The sequence below is a fragment of the Lissotriton helveticus genome (genome assembly GCF_964261635.1).
Source record: "Lissotriton helveticus chromosome 1_1 unlocalized genomic scaffold, aLisHel1.1 SUPER_1_unloc_9, whole genome shotgun sequence".
Taxonomy (NCBI): Eukaryota; Metazoa; Chordata; class Amphibia; order Caudata; family Salamandridae; genus Lissotriton; species Lissotriton helveticus.
Window position 1 is genome coordinate 4,967,042 of NW_027611736.1, and position 23,006 is coordinate 4,990,047.

Sequence of the window (23,006 nt, forward strand, 5' to 3'; positions counted from 1 at the left end):
GTCCTGGCTCGGATTGTCCAAGTGGGGTTTGGGGCCTTCTAACCTCTAGCCAAGGGTGTCTGTGGGCCAGTTCTTTATTTATTTTGTATTTATGTATATAACTTTTATATAGCGCTAGCTGGACCCGTACTTTTCAGAGCGCTTCACTTGATCGTTATAGAATAAAGTAACACATTCATGCAATGAACATATCAGGCGGGGGTTCAATAGATAATGGTACCCATCGTAGGTGCTAGTAGAGTAACCAACACTAGAGACACAATTCGATATGATGAAAACCAGGGTGGCAATGACCTTTCCTAGCCTGAGTGCAATGATTTTAGCATAGATTTTGCTATCAGCATAGATTAGGGAGATCGGGCGATAGGAAGAAGAACTGAGCTCTAGTTTGTATTTTTTCTAAAGGTTATGATAGTAGTCTTGTGCTATGAGTCAGGGGTCCAGCCATTCTGAGAGAGTGAGAACAGGGATTGAAGCTCTCCAAATAGAGTGTACCTGAATGTTCGATAGAATTCGAGAGGCAGTGAGTCAGGATCAGCAGCCTTCCCCGCTGCCAGTGAGGTTATCTCTAGTTCCATCTCCTCCCTGGTTATCAGGGAGGAGAGCACAACCCTCTGTTCCAATGTGACATTGGAAGTTATATAATCGCCCAGAAATTCCTCACCCGGTATATATTCATCGTCCTCATCTGGAGAGTAAAGCATCTTATAGAAGTCTTGAAATACCTCCAGCACCTTGCCCAGTTGATCCTGAATCTGGCCCTTTTTTTCTTTGATTCGGCATATACGTTTTGAAACACCCTTATGCTGTATTCTCTTAGCTAGCAATCTGCCTGTATTTTCGCCATACTCATAGATGTCAGGTTTAAATTGAGTAAACTTAGCAGCAAGTTCCTCCCCGAAGTATTGGTGTATTCTATTTCCGCCAATTTCTGCCAATTGCTATCTGACGTTGACATTCCTCGCTTTTATCCTGATCTGCAATGACTCGCATGAGCTCTTCCTCTACTACTCGAAGCTGGTTAACCCAACCATTAAAGCTTTCTTTCATCACCTTCTGACGATGAAGGAAGAACTGAGAGTCTCCTCCCTTACGGTTGCCTTGAAGGTGTCCCAGACAATTACCTCGGAGGCTGTACCCTTGTTCCTCCGGAAAAAATCTGTAATCCAATTTGTCATGTAACTACAGTACTCTTGGTCTAACAGTAGTTTTTGCTCAAATGTCCAAGTTAGCAGACTTGTTTTGGGCCACTGGTCGGAATTTGAATAATTAGCGGATTATGATCTGAAATTACTCTGGGATGAATCTCGCAGCTAGTCCCTTCAAGAATCAGGTCTGAGACAAAAAATTATCTAAACGCACAAATTTGCTATGGGGAGCAGAAAAAAAAGTATAACCAAGTTCAGTCGGTCACAGTCTTTGCCAAACATCTACCAAGGCATGTTCGTGGCAAAGCCAATGAATAGCTTTGAATGTCTTGCCCTTCCTCCCGAAGTATGGGGTATTACTATATAAGTCAAAGTTAGCATTCAAATGGATATTAAAATCCCCGTATAGAACTTTGGGAGAGGGAAACAAATCAAGTTCAATACTCAGGAAATTTAGAATAGAAGGGTCATCGAGGTTGGAGCCATACAGAGAGCAGAGAGTGTATGGTGACCCCCTGATTAATAAGTCAGCGATTACCCAACTACCTAAATTGTCCACCTTCACTAGCTTAGTGATATAAGTGCCTTGCCTGGCCATTATAGCTACACCCCTAGTAGTTGTAGCTTGTCAGGAACATGCAATCAGATCGAGACCGACTTCTTTTAACCAGGCACGGTTGTTCCAAGAGACGTGAGTCTCCTGAAGGCATAATACGTCTATGTCCAAATGCCTAACAAGTTTAGCTAAAATGCCCCTCTTCCTTCTATCATTTAACCCACAGCAGTTTAAAGAACAAATTTGAGTGAAGTTATGCCTACCATCATCATTTACTACTGTCCAGACCAGCCCAGTGAACCCAAAGTGCATCGGCCTGGTGTCTCTGATCAGGATATCGCCTAAAATGAGATTAACCAAGCAATGCTTTAAGAGAATTTTGTATTGTTTGCCATTTTGCCCCCCCACCACCAAACACCCTTGCACCCCAGCCTGACCCTCCCCCTACCCTTTTAACCTTACCCCCTCTGTACCCTCCCCTCCCAACCACCCTCATCAGAGGCATGGGGACCAATGGTCCCTGGTGATGCTGAGCTGGGAACCCCACTCTCTCACCACTGCACACTAAATGTAGTCAGAAAATGTATACAAGAACAATGAAGAGCACCTAAGTGGAAAAAAGAAGAAGAGAAAGAGATCCGGAACCAAGAAAGACCGGGAAAGCCCAGGTCTAACATAGAGCAGAGAAGGAATGGGAAGCCCTCTGGACCAAGGTAAATTACAAAGTTAATTAAAAAAAAAAGTCAATCAGATCCCAGATTATAGACATAGTGCTGTCCACTAACAACTCTAATAGTTAAATCAGGGATTTTGCCCTGTTTTCATAGAGATTAGATACTCTTTAGCCTGAACCTCTGACTGGAAAAAGTGAGTTTTCCCTTTAAAGATTACGTTTAATTTGGCCGGGTTCAGGAGAAAAATCTGAGCACCCTAAGCCTGGAATTCAGGCATCAATTGTCGAAGGTGCCAACGCTGTCCAACTGTCTTCTGAAAGAAATCAGGGCGCACGAAGATGTTGCAGCCTTTCCCGGCTCTTTTGCGGTCGGGCCTGGCCAGATCATAGAGGGATTCCCGGGCCAAAAAGTTGTTGAGGGAAATCAAGATGGCACGAGGGCGATTGTCAGACTGCCCCTCGAGCTACTTTGGTTAAATGTGAAGCGATGCGCCCCTTGAATTTGGGTTTTCCAATCCCATTGAGGGAGATCTGCGAATTTGCGGATGTTGGAGTCTTTTTGGGCCTCAGGAATACCCATAATTCTTAAATAATTGCACCTAGCCCGATTTTCCAGGTCAGTTAATTTAAACAGAGCGTCATCTCTAATCAATTGTGTAGATTCTATCTTAGATTTATGGGTGGCCAGTTAATCTTCAATTTGGGAGATCCTGGTTTCTGCTTCTCCTATTCTAAAGGAAAAGTCTGAGCATGTCTTAGCTATATGACGGATATAATTTTGAAGTTTCCTACAAGACCCTTGTGTGCGTGATTTCTTCAGGGCAGGTGAGAGCTGTAGCCGTTCTAACAGGTATTGCTCCCTCCAAAGTGTTGTTTTTGTCTCCCAAGTCTGGTGAATAAGAATAGTCCCAAGACAGAGCCCCTGTGGCCTCCTCAGTCAGGGTAGGACAAGCAGAAATTGCTCTCGTTTTTTTGACAGTGTCTGAGTTCATCTGAGAGTGATCAGCGACACTCTCCTATTGTAAGCTACTGGTGTCGCTTTCGTCACCAGCCCAGTCCTTATCCTGGATGTCATCTTCTGAGGAATTAGATACGTCAGATAGGGAAAAAAAAATATCAGCTGTGCCATCCTCCCTATTAGAATCAATACCTTCCATCTGAGTATTTAAGGCTACTGTTTTAGATGTATCCGTGCCCTCTGACTCTTAAGGTCCAGCTAAGGGAACCTGCATTAACCGGAATGCATTTTGTTTGCTGGGTGGAAATTAGGTCGGTTTCTGGTCTTTCACCTAATACTGCACGAAAAGACCCCAACGACTCTGCATCCTGCAGTGTCGCTTTGTCCCCCGGCAGAAACGCAAGTAAATAGGAGGACTCCCCACTGACATGAGCAGCTGACACCTCTGCAGAGCCATCCGGAGTGAGAGCTGGCAGGTTTAGTGATGCTGATCCTCTGGTCCCCACGGGAGCATTAAGCGGCGGCTTGGCTTTCTGTGACTGCAATTTGAACAACGCTGGGACAGTCTGTTTCCCTCAGCCAGCGGTGTGAATTTTGCTGGTGGACTCCATCACAGAGGTAGGCGCTGCTTTGTAGTTGCCAACTTCCCTGCCCTCTGTGCTAATATCGGCTGCAGAAGTTTTCGCCTGGTTGCTCGGGGCAGACGATGAACCACGGCCCCTGCCACTTTTGCTGAGTACCTTTGGCGTCATGGTAGCAGGCAACGGCGTCCGTACCGCAGACAGTACAGCTGGCGAGAACGCGGCAGATGCAAGACCAATCCAGATCTGGCTCCGAGACGCCAAAAATCAGGGGAGCGGGATGCTCCACGTCCAGAGCTGAGAACGCCAAATCATTCAGGGGACCGGCCAAGACATCGTTGGTAAGCACCCGGTTCTTTCAGTTCAGGTAGCGAAGTACTTCATTGCAGGATAGGCAGGTCAGCAGTGGAGAGTGAGCGAGCAGCTCATTCAGCCATCCGTGCGGCCACCATCTTGCCTCGAAGACTTTCCTTGCCTCAAAGACTTTCGCTTGTTCTCTAAGTAGTTTGGTGAATGAGAGTGAAGGACTTTGTGAATGATACAAGCAGTCTTGAAGGTGCATCTTCCTTCAATGGGAAGCCAGTTGAGGCTCTTGAGTCTAGTAGTGATGTGTTCAAACTGTTTAACGTCTGCAATGAGCCGGGCTGCCACATTAAGAACTAATCTCAGGGGGGCGAGGTGAGTTTTCGGCGTCCCAGTGAGAATGGCAATAATATAGTTCGGAGAAGCTAAACTCCTGTGGACCCCGGACTGGTGGCCACAAGACCTTGGACCAGTCCCAGAACCCAAAAAGGCCGTAAAAAATCTAGGAGTCCGATTGGATCAGGAGCTATCACTAAAACAGCATAGCAATTACGTTGTGGGTTCATGCTTCCATGTAATTGGCCTTCTACGAAAAGTGTTCCCACTACTTCCTGACTCAGTCAGAAAAACATTGGTGCAGGCTCTTGTCTTAAGCCGTATAGATTATTGCAATGGCCTGTTTCTGTCTGCTAATGAAGGAGTTCTGGCAAAACTCCAAGTGGTTCAGAACACTGCAGCTCGGCTGGTCCTAAATGCCCCTCCCCGAACTCCTTCCAAACCACTGCTGGCAAAACTTCATTGGCTGCCTGTTAAACAGAGAACCAAATTCAAAACATGCTGCTTAATCCATTAAAGCCTTAATAGATTCGGCCCTGCATATCTAGTAAACAAATTCACTCCCTATATCCCTACACGCTCCCTCAGGTCCAGTAACCAAGGTCTACTATGTGTCCCCCGGGCAAAGAAGGTCAGACACGGTGGCAGGGCTTTGTCACATTGATCCAATAGGGTTTAGACATGCATGAGTTGATTTTGATTTTTTGTGAGCAGTGTTGAAGGTAGCAAGAGATCCATTTTAGTACGGTGCCTTTCAAACCGAAACACAACTTCAAAGATTTAAGTAGGGCTGGATGATTAACCATATCGAACGCTGCAGATAGGTCAAGTAGGATAAGTAGGCAGGTGTCACCCTTGTCTAAGGCTCTGTGGATGTCATCAGATATGTTCAGCATGGCCGTTTCAGTAATACAACCTTTCCTAAACCCACATTGGAATGTGTCAAGGAGGGAGAATTTTCGTATATGATGATTATGTTGCTATAAGACACATTTTTCCAAAGTCTTGGTAAGGAACATTGGTTGGATATAGGTCGAAATAGGTTGAAATTGTTGGGGTCAGCCCTGGTATTTTGGGAATGGGTGTGATTTGTTCTAGTTGGAGAGAGATCGACACACAACCTGTAGTGAGAGATGTGTTGATTTTGAGAGTCCAGAACAGGGCGATGATGTGGTTGCGATTTTTCACCATTGTGGATGGGAGGGGATCCTTGGTGTGGGTTGTTGGCTTTAGATTCATGATTATATTGAAGACTTCCTTTTCAGTCAAGTTCGGCCAGTTAGCGCTGTTTTTCAGTTTAGCGAGATTCAGGAGTCGTTAGTTCCTTTCTTTATCATTTGGTCAGCAACGGGATTTGGAGGTGGACCAGCCATGTGGGGACGTGGGATGGTGAAGGTGGAAAGGACAGAGGGAGAAGAGGAGACTTGTAAGAAAGATTGCTCAATGTGTGTGACTCTGTCAGCAAAAAAACTAGCAATTTCTTCACATTGCTCGTTTGTGGCGATTATAGCAAGAGGAGGTGCTGATGTAGTTTGTTGTTTAACGATGTCAAAGAGCTCCCTAGGTTTGTTTTTTGCACGGTCCAGTTGTTTGCAGAATAAGGAGGCTTTTTTCTCTAAAGATGTGTTTTTTGTATGAAAGCCATGTTTTTCTAAGTAATGCTAGGTGATACGTTGAGGGGATTTGTCTCAAAGTCATTTCTGCTTGTCTGAGTTTTTTTCTTTTGCTGTTGAGATTGGAATTAAACCAATCTTTTGATTTTGAAGATCTAAATTGTTTTAGTTTAGGCACGGCCACTGGGTCGAGAACATCCAATATCTATGAGTTGTAATATGAAGTGAGCTTTTCTGCGGTAGACAAGAAGGCGAGACATTGTAGTTGATCACAAATTTTGGATTCAAGTTCAAGAATTGGGACTTGTTTGATATGTCTGGTTAACAGATTAAGTTTCTTCATAATATCAGGGCGGGGTCTGGTAGGGGTATTGATGTTAAAAAGAATTAGATGGTGGTCAGACCAGTCAATAGGTGAGATGGAGCTGATGGAGATAAGGTAATTTTTCTTTATAATCCCGTCAATGGGTGGGTCAATTTTGTGAATTATGATAAAGACCTCTACCTTTTAGGTCTGTCCTGTCTAAGGATGGTGTAACCTGGTGGGGTTAGAAGGTGGTGTTGTCATTAAGCCAGGATTCCAAGAGGAACGCAATATCTATTTCTTCTCTGATGATAGATTCAGCGATATCAGTAGCGTGCTTTGCTGCCGATCTACAGTTGAGGAGCGTGCAAGAGAGAGGACAAGGCTTATCCTTCGAGGAAGGAAGAGTTAGAATGGTGGTGAGTTGAGCTGGTGGCCTGGGCTTATTTATTGTTGAGTGTAATCTATCTGACAATTACTGGGATAGTGGCGGGGGATGGGCAGATTTTGACAGGTGCTTCGTAGTGTAGGATTCGCTGAGAGCAGTGGCTTAAAGATCAGAACGGGTGTGTTGGGCATGATGGGCTCTGTGGGCCAGATGACTTAAAGAAGTGTAGACCCAGATGATATAATGCGTGGCTGAGGTGGGCAAACCAGTGAGCGGGGGTACTTTAGAACTCTCGGATGTCATATCTGGGTAGCTTGGTCTGTTGAGAGCTGTCATGTCGTAGGTGAGCTATGTCATTAGACTGTGAGCCAAGATTCTGTTCCAAGCAGGACAAGGTCTGAGTGAAAGTGATTTTGACACTATCAGCAATGCACGAGGGAGGATGAGAGTCAAGTCCCTGGAGGCTCGGAGCAGACAGTGCTTAAAAATCTGTGAGTTCCTTATCATTGTGACGAGGCTTGTGGTTAGCCCTTATGTATTGAGTAGGGAAGTCAATGGTAGGGAGGGGCGCGTTGGCTATGGGCATATGTGTAGCAGGTCTCGCAATGAGGTCTGAGTTGCTAGGATTGAGGGGCCCCACATTGCAATTCGAAACCGGGAGATTGTTGGTTCAGGTGGGCAGAGGTGTCGACCCACCGCAAGATGTATGTGTGCTGTGAGTGTGGGATGGGGCAGTAAGGATACTGGTCAGGTCCCTGGGTAGCTCCGGGCTGGAAGGTGAATTTGAGGGTGGAAGAAGTCGGGCATGTCAAGGGAGCAAATCAGAGATCATGGGGATGAAGGCAAGTGGTACAGATTTCTCTGCAGTGATAGCGGTTTGAAAAGCGACAGGAAGTGATGATCTAATAAGGAGAGGTGTGGGTCGGTCGCTTGAATAAGGATGTTACCTGTCTTGAAAATGGATATATCAATTTCACCTCTAAAGTAGAGGAGGGGGACGTCATCAGTTTTGTTCCATAGGGTATCTTAATGGTCTTGTTCTGTTGCAGGAGGAGAAGGAAGATGTTTTTCCATTTTGTCGGGCGTTTGTGATAGGTGACTAAATTAGTTTTCTTGGAGTCATTGGACAAACTGTGGTCGGTATCCGCAATTAGAGTTTCAGGCTGTTGTTTTAGAAGTTTGTGTTTGAGATTCTTCTTTGCATTCTTGAGACATTTAAAGGATAATCAATAGTCCATGTTTTAGGACCATATCTGACCGGTGTTGTGTCTAGAGGTTTATGGGGGAGCATTGTAATCACCATAATCGTGGCTGGTTTCCAGTTGAGGGTGCAACAAACGGGAGTGCGACTGCAATTAGAGACCGGTGAGGTGAAGGCGTAACGAAGAGTGCGGAGCAATAGGGAGGTGAGTAGTGTAAACTAAACCCAGGCAGTAGGATACTGTCACAAGAAGCTAACGTCCAGCTGAGGGTGTTTGAGCATCTGCAGGGTATCCCAGAAGAAGAGTGATAAAAGGGAATGAGAGGGAGAGCTGGTGTGAGGATTAATCTTACAGTTTTTAGATTCCCTGATTTTCTCGAGAAAACGTCAATTATGAATAAACGCATTTTGGCTTCATACAGATGACTGTTGACACTACACGCCTTTTGCTGGCATCTTTGAATATGCAACTTTATATTGAAGAATGGCAGTGTCTGTGCATGATTGGCCATTGCAGGTAATGCACTTAAGAGACATTTGCAAATACCTAGTCACTCAACATTTAATGAAAGTGCTGACACTGTTCATTATTATTATAGAACACAAGCTCTCTAAGAAATGTTGGCAATTTAAAATATACATTGAACTAAAATGTGCTTTTCACTTTCTTGTTCTTTTTCTCTGTCACTTATTTTGTCTTCCTTTCTCTTGCTGTCAGTAAGACACACACTCTTGTTTCTCTACTTCACGCCCCAAGCTGCTCAGGGACATTTCAATGTAGTCAATGTGGTAATGACTCTAGATGAGCTCTTTTGTAGTGTGAGCATTTGTCACTACATTTAATCCAACCCCTGATTGTGTTCTCAAGGTGCCCTGGTATGCTGTGGGTTCAGTGAGGGCATTGTAAATGAAGGATTTATGAATCACTTTCATTGAGAGTATAATAGTGGCTGTATAATTAATGCCAAATTATTTCATTTTGTTTTTTTGTCTTTTGAAGTGAACCTGATGTATTAGATATATTTAAGTGACTCAGTTTCAGTTTGAAAAGCTTTATTCGATCATTAAAAACAATCATAAAAGCACATAAAAACGCAACAAGTTTAACATGACGATAAAATAGGGGGGCATCAATCATGGGCAATGACCATTGGTTAATTAAAAGAAAAGACCGTGCTTTTCCTAGCAGCCACAGATTTCAAGATATAAACAGCTGTAAAAAAACACACATCAGGTTCATCAAGTGCAAATAACAGCCTCATAGCAGAATTAACAGACGACACAGAATATTTTTTTAAAAAAGTGACTTAAGATAAGCAATACGAAAGTACAAGTACAGAGGGCAAATAAACAAAAAGTGTACAGTACTTTGCTTTGTGCTCCCATCACATGGGCAGAGAACAGAAGGATGTTTTTTATACAGGGGAAGGCCACCAAATCGTGTACAATACCTAATCTTAACCTAGTGAGGACATACCGATGAGGGGGCCAAGTGACCACCTTTAAATACTTTGGAAAGACAGAACTAACAAAATTGTAATCATAATAAAATTGATGGGTTACGAGCTGGCTTGAGGCGTCACTACGCCGTTTGGCTTTTTCCCCCAGATATGTACGTTTTAGCTCCTTCTTGGGGATATCAATAGCACTGGCTGGATCTTCTAAAACGTTCAGGTCAAATATGTCTTTAACAGATGTTACCACATAATTAAGCCAGGGGATCAAGGAGCATTTGTCCAAACGGAGACAATCATTAATGATTCTCCTTTTAAAGCCTGTTTCCTCCTTGGCCCATAATCGATCGCCAGGCTAGTAGGGGTCTTAATCCAATGAGGTCTGTTAAATACTCCAACCTTACATCCTGGTGTGTCAGCCCAGTAGAGGCAGATGTTGGTAGGCAGAGGAGTTTTTTAAGAAATTTATTTTCCTCTACTTGCAGATCCCCATGAGGACAGTGGCCCCAAACTCCAGAACCATAAAGAGCTACTGAAACACATCTATGACGATTTATATGCAACATGTCATGCACACGTCCACTACCCAGTTTAGAAGCAAATTTAAAAATACCAAAGGCACTTTTGCCCATCTTCACTTTGACGTTAAAAATCTCCTGTGTCCACATGCCACTACTGCTAAAGGTAATACCCATGTAGTAGAATTTATCTACTACCTGAATTGTTTGCTCTTCGATCTGGAAAGATCTTAATTTCCTTACTTTTTTTCCACATGACATAATAAATGTTTTGGAATTATTGATCTTCAATTTCCTGCCCCTAATGAAATCTGAAAATCTATCCATAAGTCTCTGTAAGCCTAAAGGTGTTCTTGATAAAAGGACTGTATTGTCTGCATAAGTGACTCATATTTCTCCCAGTACAACAATTGGAAGTGGTGTGAACCATGCATGTTTCAATTAAATACTATGCATGAATATTAAACAGAGGAATGTATTGTGGAAAGTCAAAAGAGCAGATCAAATGCCACTTTCCAAATTTCAAAGGAACTGTGCCAGTGGCGGCTCACCCGTAGGGGCGTATCAATATGGAAAAGTCTTTCTCAATGTGCTTTTTTATCGTCTGATAATCTTGTTCGTATTGTTCCTGTGTGGGTTACCAGTTCCAGGGCCAGACTGAAAGAATTTGTATTTCAGTAAATCGTTGGAAACACTGCAAACTCTGCTGTTCCATAGTGTTTGTTAAAAAGAAATGTTGAGGTTAGATAATTGTATGCATGTCGCCGGATGTTAACTTTTTCTGTAGCCATTATCTTAAAATAACTTTCAGAGATAGCATTGAATTCAGTTTGCCCACAACATCAATGATGCAGACAGAAGGTTTATTAGTGGATAAAGTTCATAATGAAAGACCACACTGTCTAGTATTTTATTAATCATAATTATGACTATTAGATCGAATTCTAAAAAACATATTTTTCAAAACATTTTCATGTAAAAGAGTCATGCCGTATAGATTTCAAAAGGAAAGTGATCCACGTCATTATTTAATATCCATGTTGCTTAAAATAATGAGCACGAGCCACTACATCATTGGAAAAGCCATTCTCCACGTCTGCATAGCTTTTGATGCGTACAATGCCAAAATTATATGCAGCAATTCCACCTACAATTAAAACACAGAAATAAACTTCATTAATTTTTTGCAAGTTTGTGTAACACACACATTTTTTAAAAATCAATTAAATAATACAGGCTTCTCTGTTTCTTATATAGGTCACGTGGGTAGAGAGCGGACTTTGCTCCAATGTTGCTGAGACAATATTGACCAGCCACAGTTTTTGGAGATAAGTATGGCACCTCAGAAGAAAGGGGAATGAAACATGCACTGCTTGGCCATGGTGGCTTCCAGAGCGCGAATGGGCACGCCACTGACATAACTCTCTCAAACAACCCACAGCTGATCCCACGCCGCTGGTTAACTTTCCCCTAATATCCCTTTGGCATTTCATTTCTAAACCCACCAAATCTCTGTACATTTGCTACTTGACACATTTATACAAGAGTGTGGCCTACTAGATACTGCCCAAGCAGGTCTGCACAAGGGGTTAGGGCCATTCTGGCCTCTTTCTCTTTTCTTCATAATCTCATTCTGATTCTGGACGATAGCAGTACTTCCACCCTGGTCCTTTTAGACCTTTTCGGTGCATTCAGATAGTCTCTTAATTTTCTCAATCATCTCTGGAGATGACTGTGAGAGAACGTGCTGTGGAATGTATGAGCTTGTGTGTTACTGATTGCACCCTGCAGCACATTGCTGATTGCACCCTTCAGCACATTGTTGATTGCACCCTTCAGCACATTGTTGATTGCACCCTTCAGAACATTGCTGATTGCACCCTTCAGAACATTGCTGTTTGCTCCCTTCAGCACATTGCTGATTGCACCCTTCAGCACATTGCTGATTGCACCCTTCAGCACATTGCTGAATGCACCCTTCAGCACATTGCTGATTGCACCCTTCAGCACATTGCTGATTGCACCCTTCAGCACATTGCTGATAGCACATTGCTGATTGCACCCTTCAGCACATTGCTGATTGCTCCCTTCAGCACATTGCTGATTGCTCCATTCGGCACATTGCTGATTGCTCCCTTCAGCACATTGCCGATTGCACCCTTCAGCACATTGCCGATTGCTCCCTTCAGCACATTGCTGATTGCACCCTTCAGCACATTGCTGATAGCACATTGCTGATTGCACCCTTCAGCACATTGCTGATTGCTCCCTTCAGCACATTGCTGATAGCACATTGCTGATTGCACCCTTCAGCACATTGCTGATTGCACCCTTCAGCACATTGCTGATTGCTCCCTTCAGCACATTGCTGATTGCTCCCTTCGGCACATTGCTGATTGCTCCCTTCAGCACATTGCCGATTGCATTCTTCAGCACATTGCTGATTGCATCCTTCAGCATATTTCTGATTGCACCCTTTAGCACTTTGCTGATTGCACCCTTCGGCACATTGCTGATTGCACCCTTCAGCACATTGCTGATTGCACCCTTCAGCACATTGCTGATTGCTCCCTTCCTCTGAATCTACAACGAAGCCGACAACATGCAGCTACTCCTTATGATTAACAACTCACTCAGAAAGCCTTTCAAAACACAATGCTATTCATCCGTGATTGGATAAACAGCAATCATCTAAAGTTAAATTCTGAAAAAACTGAACTTGTCATAACCAGAAACAAGTATGGTTTTTGTGTCCCTCATTTTAGCCTCCAGTGATGGGCGTTCCCCCACAACCCAAGAAATCAGTAAAACATCTCAGAGTCCTTTCTATGAAGCCCCTGCTAGGAGTGGTCACTTCTTCCTGTTTCTTGCAACTCTGAAGAATCAGGAAAATCAGGAAACTCCTTACCTTTGAGGCCTTTGCCCTGGTCACCTCTAGGATAGACTACGCAAACTCTCTCTACCTGGGCCTCCCAAAGAACCTCAATCGGCTCGGAACCAGCCAGCCAGGTTCATTTCCCATCAACACAGACACTGTCACATTACACTTCTGATGAGACAAATACACTGACTTCCTGTAGAACAAAGGACCGTCTTCAAGACAGGCTGCATCATTTTTAAATCTTTTCATGGAAGAAACCCAGCTTTCATATCTCCCCAAAACAAAAAAAAACATTTGCAACCATAACCTAAGAACCATCCGCATGAACCTTCTCACAATTGCGAAATTTAAAAAGAACAGAATGTGAGGTTCCATATTTTCTGGGCAATTGGGCATAATATCGAATTTTAAATATCGAATTGCAGTATTATCAAAGTAATAATATCGGTATTACCATTATATCGAAGTTAATAATATCAATGTTAAAAATATCGTTTTCTTTATCTTCAAAAATATTGAAGTACAAATTATCGAATCAGCAATATCGTTTGTAGATAATATTGTTTTTTTATTGTAAAAAATATCGAAAATAAAAATATAGAATGTGTAAAATATCGTTTTTGTTAAATATCAAAATAGTATTTATTGATATTAATTTATTATTACTTTGATTGTATTAATATATGTATGAAATTGTATATACATTTATTTTGTAAAATATGTTTAAGGGTTGGGGTGTTGGGTTATTAGGGGATTAGGGTGGGGAGTGTTTTAAAAATATTAGTATAAAATCACACATTAATTTAAAAAAAATGTACATTTGAAATTTAAATTTAATGTTGAAATTATATGTTTGTTTAAGGAGCGGGATATTGAGTTATTAGGGGATAAGGGTGGGGAGTGTTTTAAAAATATTAGTTTAACATTACGAATTAATTAAAGATTTATAAAATAAAAATTATTTTAAACTAAGAAATGTAATTGTCATTTTGGATATATAATTTTGTTTTAGAAGCAGGATGTTGGGTTATTAGGGGACAAGGGTGTGGAGTGTTTTAAAAATATTAGTATAAAATTAGAAGTTTAAATAAAATTTTGAAATTTTAAATTAATTTAAAATAGGAAATTTAAAATTAAATTCTAAATTATCCTTTTGTTTTAGGAGTGGGTTGTTGGATTATTAGGGGATATGGGTGGGGATTATGTTTAAACAATATTTGTAGAAAATTAAATCTTAAATTGAAATTGTGAAATAAAATTATTTCAAATATGAAATGATAATTTATATTCAAAAATAGGTTTCTTATTTAGGAGTGGATTGTTGGGCTATTAGGGGATAAGAGTGGTGAAATTATTTGAAAAATTATTTATATTTATAATTTTACATTTAAATTACTAACATTTATAGAGTACTGGAATGATGTTTTATGGTAGGAAAAGGGTGAGCTAGTTATAATATTATATAAGTAATGTTTATTGTCTGGCATTTTTACAGAATTAATAATTATTGGGTTTTGATTAGTTATTTATATGTTTACTCACCAGCATTTCGCTAAACTTAATATTGAATGGAGTGGGATTAGTAAACAATATAAGGTTAATATCCAGCACCTTCCATGAGTTAATAATAACTGGAGTGAGAATAGTAAATTATATAAGGTTAATGTCCAGCATCTTCCATGACTTTGTCCTAACTGGAGTGGGAATAGTAAATTATATATGGTTAATGTCCAGTAACTTCAATGTCTGATATTTAACTGGGTTGGGAATAGTAAATTATATATGTTCATGTACATATTTTTTTTAATTTATTTGTAATTTATGTAAGATTTTAATATTACATATATGTTATTTGCTGTCTGTTTACTAAATTTATATAAATAAATGTAGGAATATTACAATATGTGTTTTTATATGCGAACAAATATAAGAGGTTTTTATTATGTGCAGTGATAATGTATTTGCATTGTGTAATTGTTGTATATTTTAAAATGTACTAAGAAAAAAATACATATTTATAGTAATTTAAGATACTACATTTATCAAATAAATACATTTAAGTAAAATAGTAAATCATATTACATGCATATAAAAATAACTAGACATTTTTAATTTTATACAAGCTTTATTTTTGTAGAAGTAGGTAGAAAGAAAGAAATAATACATTTTTATTCACAGCATGGAATACATATTAGTAAAAACACAGAAAACAGGTACATTTTTGTTTAAGGACCAATATTTATTTTGTACACATTTATTAGTTAATGCAATATTTTTATGATTTTTTATGGTATAATCACATTTTATTACAGAAGTAGTAATATTTTGAGACACAAACCATATCTTTTTCATTATTTTAGAACAGTTGTTGGAAAATCATAATATATTTATTCAATTAATATAAACAATTTTTGAATATATATGCATAACATAAAAGATTGTATATTTGATATTTAAGAAATATTGTAACATTATAATGCTGTAGTTAACAATTTTTTACATTTTGAGAAAATATTAACATCATGACATGTTATTATAATTGTAATGTATATTTTAATATATACAATACGGAGGCCACCCCCTTTTCTAATCCCCTCTCCTTAACTCAGCTTCCCTCTATACCCGAAGAAGACTTCCGCTCCCTCCTTAACAAAGTCTCATCTGGTTCCCCCACTGACTGCTGCCCTCCGGCGATTCTCCGGGCAGCTTTTTCGGCCTGCCCTGCCCCCCCACTTGCACTATTGAACAATTCTCTTTTGCTCGGTGAGGTCCCCAGTGAGTTCAAGAACGCCGAAGTGGTCCCTATATTAAAAAAAAACAACGCCGACCCCTCGGTATTGGGCAATTTCCATCCCATCTCCCTTCTTCCTTACCTGAGTAAGGTACTTGAGACACATGTGACCAGTGTCCTCAGCTCCTTCATTGAGGATTCCAACTTTCTAGACTCCCAGCAAGCCGGGTTTAGACCTGCCCACTCGACAGAGGCTGTTATCCTATCCGTCATGGAGGAACTCCGCAAAGGCGCTGACTCCAACACCAGTCAAGCCTTAGTGCTCTTAGATCTGTCGGCAGCCTTTGACACGGTCGACCACACCATCTTGGTCGACCGTGTCAAAGAGGTGGGCATCAGTGGGACGGCCCTTAACTGGGTCCGTTCCTTCCTGGCGGACCGTCACCAATCGGTCCGTCTTTCCCAATTCACGGCCCGCAGGACGAGGCTCACCTGTGGTGTCCCACAGGGGTCGTCTCTGTCACCCCTCCTCTTTAATCTGTATCTCACCCCCCTGATCCGCTCCCTCCGCGGTAGGAATGTCACTGCATTTAACTATGCAGATGACATTCAGCTCGTCTTCAAGCTTGACTCCTCGGACGAAGCGGTTCAAGATTTTCAATCCACCCTCTGCCATATCAGTAATTGGATGGGAGTTCATCATCTCAAACTTAACCCCGACAAGACAGAGCTTGTTCTTGTCGGAGGCCCATCCAATCCCTGGAATCCAACTTTCTGGCCCCTTTCCCTTGGTCCCCCTCCACACCCTGCTGACAAAGTGAAAAGCCTAGGGGTTTATATCTCCCAGGACCTCTCTATGAAGCACCAGATCAGTGCCACAGTGTCCTCCTGTTTTTTCCAGCTCAGGAAGATTCGGAAAATAGCCCACTTTCTGACTACTGAAGCCCTCACTTTAGCACTGTTGGCACTCGTCATATCTCGGATTGACTATGCCAACGCTCTGTATGCTGGCATTCCACAATACCAAATCAACAGACTGCAGCTGATACAGAATCAGGCCGCTCGCCTGATTTATCACCAACCTAAACATCACCACGTCCTTCCCCTCCTTAAAGCCCTCCATTGGCTTCCAGTCTCAGAGCGCTGTAAGTTTAAATTGGGCTGCCTGACCCATAAATCTCTGGCCGGTACCGGTCCCTCTTTTATCTCCTCTCTTCTACTTCCTTATGCTCCCTCTAGGCACCTTCGATCCTCTCATCTTGCGCTCCTTCAGACCCCCCGGTTCAGACGCAAAAAACACGGTGGTCTTAGATTCTCCTTCTTGGCACCTTCATTCTGGAACTCTCTCCCGTTGGAACTAAGACTTTCTCCCTCCTACCCTCACTTCAGGTCTCTCCTTAAAACCCACCTCTTCCGCTGCATCTACACGTAAGCCTTCCCCTTCCCGTCCTCCACCTCTCATTGAACAAAGTGACCAGCGCCAAGAAACCGTCCGGTGAATGTCGCGCTTTACAAATAACTTTTACATTACATTTTACATTACATTACATTACATTACAATATTAATAATATGAATTATTACATTGTTGCATTGCATGGTAAATTTACTTTTATATTTGTACATAATTAATACATATTTTTAATAATGTTTAGAATGAAAAATATACATATATACATATATAATAATAATAATAATAATAATAATAATAATAATATGTTTATATTAATTATTATTATAATTTTACAAAGTGTAATAATTTAAAAAGATATTTTTCCATACAAAGAAATAATTGTAAAGTATAAGAAAAATATATGTAACATTTACAGTTTACTATAATGCATGTTTTTAACCTTCTTCATTTATTTTAATATATTTAAGCAGCCATTTTAATTTCCCAGTGACTATTTTGTAACCGCATAATGTTATTTTAGGTCAATCAGAACCAGGGAAGCATGCGGTTGGAAGCTGCATCGCATCAAGCAAGGTAAGTGGAATTCTAATTATTATATATATTTTAATATTTATGTTTAAGTCTAGTTAGGATGTATATAGTGTATTTATTGTTAGGTTGTCACGTTTTTGTTGTGCTGTAGGTGTTAGTTATATTTTAGTGAGATGTCGTGAGTTAGTGTTTGAGGCCTAGTGTAGATAGATGATATTGTGACGAAATATGTCTTGTTCTGTTATTTTAAATTAATGTTATTGTATTTAATTAATGTATTTGGGTGTATTTGTGTGGGTGGGTATACTTGTGACATTTTTTGCAGGTTACTTTTAATCGATTTTACGATGGAGAGAAAGACGCTTTTTTTTAAAGTAGTGTGTATTATTTGGTTCAACTAATATTGTTATCACACTTTCTTTAATTTTTCGGGATTTCCAGGAGCGATTTTTATATTTACAGATAGATGCAAGGATTATTACTTGTTGGAATACTTTGTCTACGGTACATAAATCGTAAGTCATATTTTTTTGGGTGGGAACTGTTAATTAATTATGATATAATTATGATATGATATGATATTATGATATTGTGATAAATAATATTTAATTGTAAATACATATTTATTATATTAAAGATATATATATGACAATGACATATTATTTGTGAAAAGATAATATTAATTTATGTGTGCAAAATGTTTGTTTTGTGGACATTTTTTTTTTAAATAGCTGTGAAAATGTAGTTTTTAAGATGGTTTTGGCTATTAGGAATAGGTACTCTAGGCCTCTTGTTGATGGGTATAGGGTAACCTGACTTTGGAGTAGCTCAAATATTTTTTTAGATTGTTTCATTAATTTTGGACCTATTTGAGTCACAGATTGTTCCATCCGTAATTCTTGATAGTTTTGTTCTTTCTGTATAGATTCCAGTAGTTTCTGTAGGGTAGGTTTCCCTCTGCGTGTTGTTGCTTGGAAGGCATTATGCCATCCTTCAACATCATAATTTGTTTTGGATTCTTTGTTTAAGGTACTTAGGTACACATTCCACCAAGGAATGTGGAACTTAGGCTGCCTTCTATGCCCTGATCTATGCAGTCTTCCCACCCGGGTGTCCTCAAAGTAGTCTAGGAGTGGGGATAATTTGTCTTCGTTCCATTTGTAGTAGTGGCTTTCTATTAGAATATTGTAGTGCTCTGCTACATCAGTCACGGGTACATATGCTAGTGCTATTAGTTTTTTTAACTTGGTAGGTGAAAGTACTATCTGTAGCATATTGTAAACGTAGGGTTGATTTTTGCAAATGTCTCCAGAGACTTTGGTAAAAATGATAATAGCAAACCTGGATTGCTGTGTGTGGATACATTTTTTGTGTAGCATTTATCATGGCTAATTCAAAATCAATAATTAATTTTTAAGGAAAATAAATATTGCTTTCTTGTTTTATTTTAGTTAGTTTATCTATGTAGGTAGTTTGCGTTTATTTGGTAACAGGGAATAGATTAATGGCATGTTTGAATGTTGGTATAGTCCATGCACTGTGTACAGCTGGTAGAATGGTTTGGTAGCTGGTAGAATGGATGCTCCATCCATCTTCCAGGTATCACATTGCTGTAATTTAATTTCATTGTTTGCAGTAGTAAACAGAATTATCCTTTTATCAGGGCATTTGTTATAAAAAACAAAATGGTTCTTTAGTGAGAGTAATGCTTAATTCAGGGGGGATAAGTACTTCTTGAAAAGTTTTAGGCGCAGGTACAGTATTTGTAGTTGCTTTTTTCTGTCTTGCAATAGTTCTTTTTAAAGACTCTATGGAGGGTAATTGGTCTGACGCATATGAGGTACCTTTAATAATTTCTCTTTGAGTATTAGGGAGGTGGGTTTATCAGTACTAGTGTTTGCTTCTTTAATACTTTCCAGAGCCTCTCTAACCTCAATCTCTGTTATATTTGGGGGGTGAGTATGTTCTTTTACAGAAAGAAGAGTAGTTTCATGAGTAATAGCGCTTCCATATCAGTTGTTAGAGTAGTATGTGCTACACTTCCAAAACACTTTGAGACCAGTTTGTTTCTCCTGTGTATAGACATAACCCATATAACATGTCCATCATCATCATCATCATAACGTCTTTATTTCGATTATAAAACCATAAAAGACATTTACAAACAATGGTGGATGAGTTCATTAAAAAATACAATGCTATAAATAATTAAAACATACACAATGAACCCTTCAAAAAAGTATTACACCACGACCCAAGACTCTTAATATAAAACAGTGATTATTATGGGCAATATAACTAGAATTAAGGCAGAAGGCCACACATCATCTAACACTTGATACAAATATAAAGGGTGGAGACAATTCATACTACCCCATGGCTAAAGACACTAAGACAGACCAGAACAGTGAACCCTAAGTTTGTAAGCCTGAATCCTCCACGCCCACCCTAGGAATTTAGCGATGGCAATAAGTGTAGCCTCCTGAGGACTTGTCTGTAAAATCCTTATGGCTTCAAATGCAATCCTTGTGCCAATGATAAGACAAATGGGTCTAAGCCATTACCTCCTCAGTTGGCTATATGCCGAGCAAACAAATAACATGTGGGGAATTGTTTCCGGGTATGCCAGACACATCGGGCATTGATCTGTTGTAGGCCTGTGCCATCTACTGGAAAAGGCTCTTATAGGCAGTGAGCCTACCCTAAACTGATAATAGAGGTTCCTATCCTGTGGTTTTAAAATAAAGTCCCATTAGGGTTCAAACACAGCTTCATGCTTTATTGATAGGAAGTCTCTAGTTAGGGAAGGACCAGTTATAGAACAAAATGTTTCACCTTCATGAAATCCATGTAAGCGGCCTAAAACTCCTTTTTAGATGGGAAAGGGGTCGAATCTGGATACTCCCACAGGATACCCCTCTCTGTAGCTGTCAGGGTGTTTTGAATATGCTGTAGCCATCTGATCTTCGTTAGTGAGCCTTCCCCTCTGAAATCAAGAAGGGCTCTAGCATAGGGTACTAACTCAGGGGTAACCCACAGCCTTCTCCAGAAGGCTATAGGACTAAATCTAACTAGTTCCTCTAGATGATGACAGTGTTAAAGATTGCACAGGAACAGCTTGATGACTATAAGAATATTTATTGTCAGCAGCACAGCAACAGAGAACGCAGCTACTTGGCATACAGGAACAGAATAACTGACCTGAAGCCTATCAGCCAGTAAGATTCTAAAGCAAACTCAAAGCATAACAAGGAAAGCTTAAAGGTACAGCATAACATAAAATGTGAATGAGAATGTAATACATCTCCTTTCATTAGAAAACAAATAATAAAATAAGGAAACATAGATTAAGAAACATAGTCATCAAATTTCTTGGGAACGCATCTTGGTCGAACAGACGTCTTGACTCTAGATGCAACCGACCCCTTTGTTACTTGTTGTGAAAAGGGATACATGGTATGATGAACAATGGGACATTTAGCAACCCGTTTGATGTTCCACAACTTGCCATCTTGGGTGATAACACTATTGTTCAACACCCTTACCACTTTCATTGGTTTGCCAAATTTATTAGAACATTTTGTTATAAAACCTGGTCTTTTAATTCTAACCCAATCACCCACAGAGAAATTCGGAGTTTTGACATTCCATCTATTATCATACCACAATTTTGTTTTAGCTTGTTTACTTTCAACTTTTTGAGCAACCTGTTCATCCAATTCCTTTGAAAACAATGTATTAGAACATTTATGTCTGAACCACCAAGGACAAATAGTTGAAGCAGGATCTCGTCCTTAGAGAAGACGGAAAGGACTAACCTCAGTGGTTGAATGCGGAGTAATCCTATAAAGCCAAAGTTTTTCTCTCAATAAATTTTTCCTATAACTACCAGACTTAACAACATCAGAAATAAACCCTTTCAAGACCCTATGAAAGCGTTCTACTAAATTATTTTCATGAGGTTCATAGACAGACACAGTATGATGTTTAATGTTATGTAGTTTAAGAAAATTCTCCATCTCTAATGAGGTAAGTTGAACCCCATTATCAGTGACAATTGTCGAAGGACACCCCTTTCTAGAAAAAACTTCTTTAAAAAACTCTATTACCATATTAGTAGAGGCAGAAGAAACAAATTTGACTTCTGGCCATTTAGAGTGGTAGTCCATCAGTACAAAAGCATAGCGAGAATCACTTGGAAGACACATAAAAGGACCAGAAATATTAAATGCTATTTTCTTCCAAGGATCAATGGGCCAGGAGGTATTCTTCAAAGGAGGAACATTGACTCTTAACATTTTGTCATTTCCCATGCAAACTGCACAATCCCTTACCTTTCGATCAACCATCCGATTTAAACCTGGTCACCAAAAATAATTTCTTATTAACCATTTCATTGCAGACATTCCTGGATGAATTTTATGTGCCAAATCCAAAATAACATTTTGCATGGAAAAAGGTGGTACACATTTTCCAGATTTAAAAACCAAATTGTTCTCAAGCTCTAACTCACTAAAAACATTGAACATTGGCATAAAGTTTTCTGTAAAATTTTTCTTATCAGGCCAACCCTCTAAAATATATTTTTTATAGTCTGTATTGAAAGGTCTTGATTATCTGCAGATTCCTACATTTCTTCAGAAATGTCATTAAAAGAATCTAATAATACATCTTGTAAACAAGTGACAACCTCAGTATCATCCATAATATTGCTGCAAACTGTTTTACAAGGATGACGAGACATGAAATCTGCAACCACATTTTTTTTCCTGGAACAAACTCAGGTGTAAAAGAATATTCCTGTAGTCTAGAAGTCAACCTGGAAATACGTGCAGTGGAATTCCACCCACCTCCTGGAGAAAGAATATTAACTAACGATTTATGATCCGTTTTTAACACAAACTTACTGCCCCAAATATAGTTCCTGAAATGTTCGATCGCCCACACACAAGCTAAAAGCTCTTTCTTTATAACGGCATACCTGTGATCAGTTTCATTAAGGGTGCGAGATGCAAAACACACATTCCATTCCTCCTTGCCACAGACTTGAGACAACACAGAACCAATGCCATACATGCTGGCATCTACTGTGATTATACACGTTTTGTTTAAACAAAAAGGTCTAAGTGTTGGGGCATGCAAAATATCTGACTTAATTAGCTCAAAAGCAGATTGTTGTTCACTTTCCCAAACAAAAGCATTACCCTGCCTAAGAAGTTTCCTAAGAGGTTCCATTTTGGTTGCAAAATTGTTAACAAATTTAGTGTAATATTCACACATTCCTGCGAATGACAGCAACTGATCTTTATTACTGGGAGGAGGACCTTCGCTTATACCCTCTACATTTGATTTTTTAGGTACAAGACCATCCCCAGACAATGTATGACCTAGATATTCAACTGAGGTTTGGAATAATTT

General features: G+C 39.9%; 1 protein-coding gene across 1 annotated transcript in view; it reads right to left on the reverse strand.

The window, feature by feature from the left end:
• Window positions 1-11,000: 11,000 nt before the first annotated feature.
• The window catches only part of LOC144806594 (lysozyme g-like), a 132,952-nt gene continuing 120,946 nt past the window's right edge, over window positions 11,001-23,006 (reverse strand). The window contains exon 4 of the mRNA XM_078672928.1: window positions 11,001-11,180. Within this exon, the coding sequence (XP_078529054.1) occupies window positions 11,062-11,180 (119 nt within the window). The 3' untranslated portion in view covers window positions 11,001-11,061. The remainder of the gene's footprint in view (window positions 11,181-23,006) is intronic.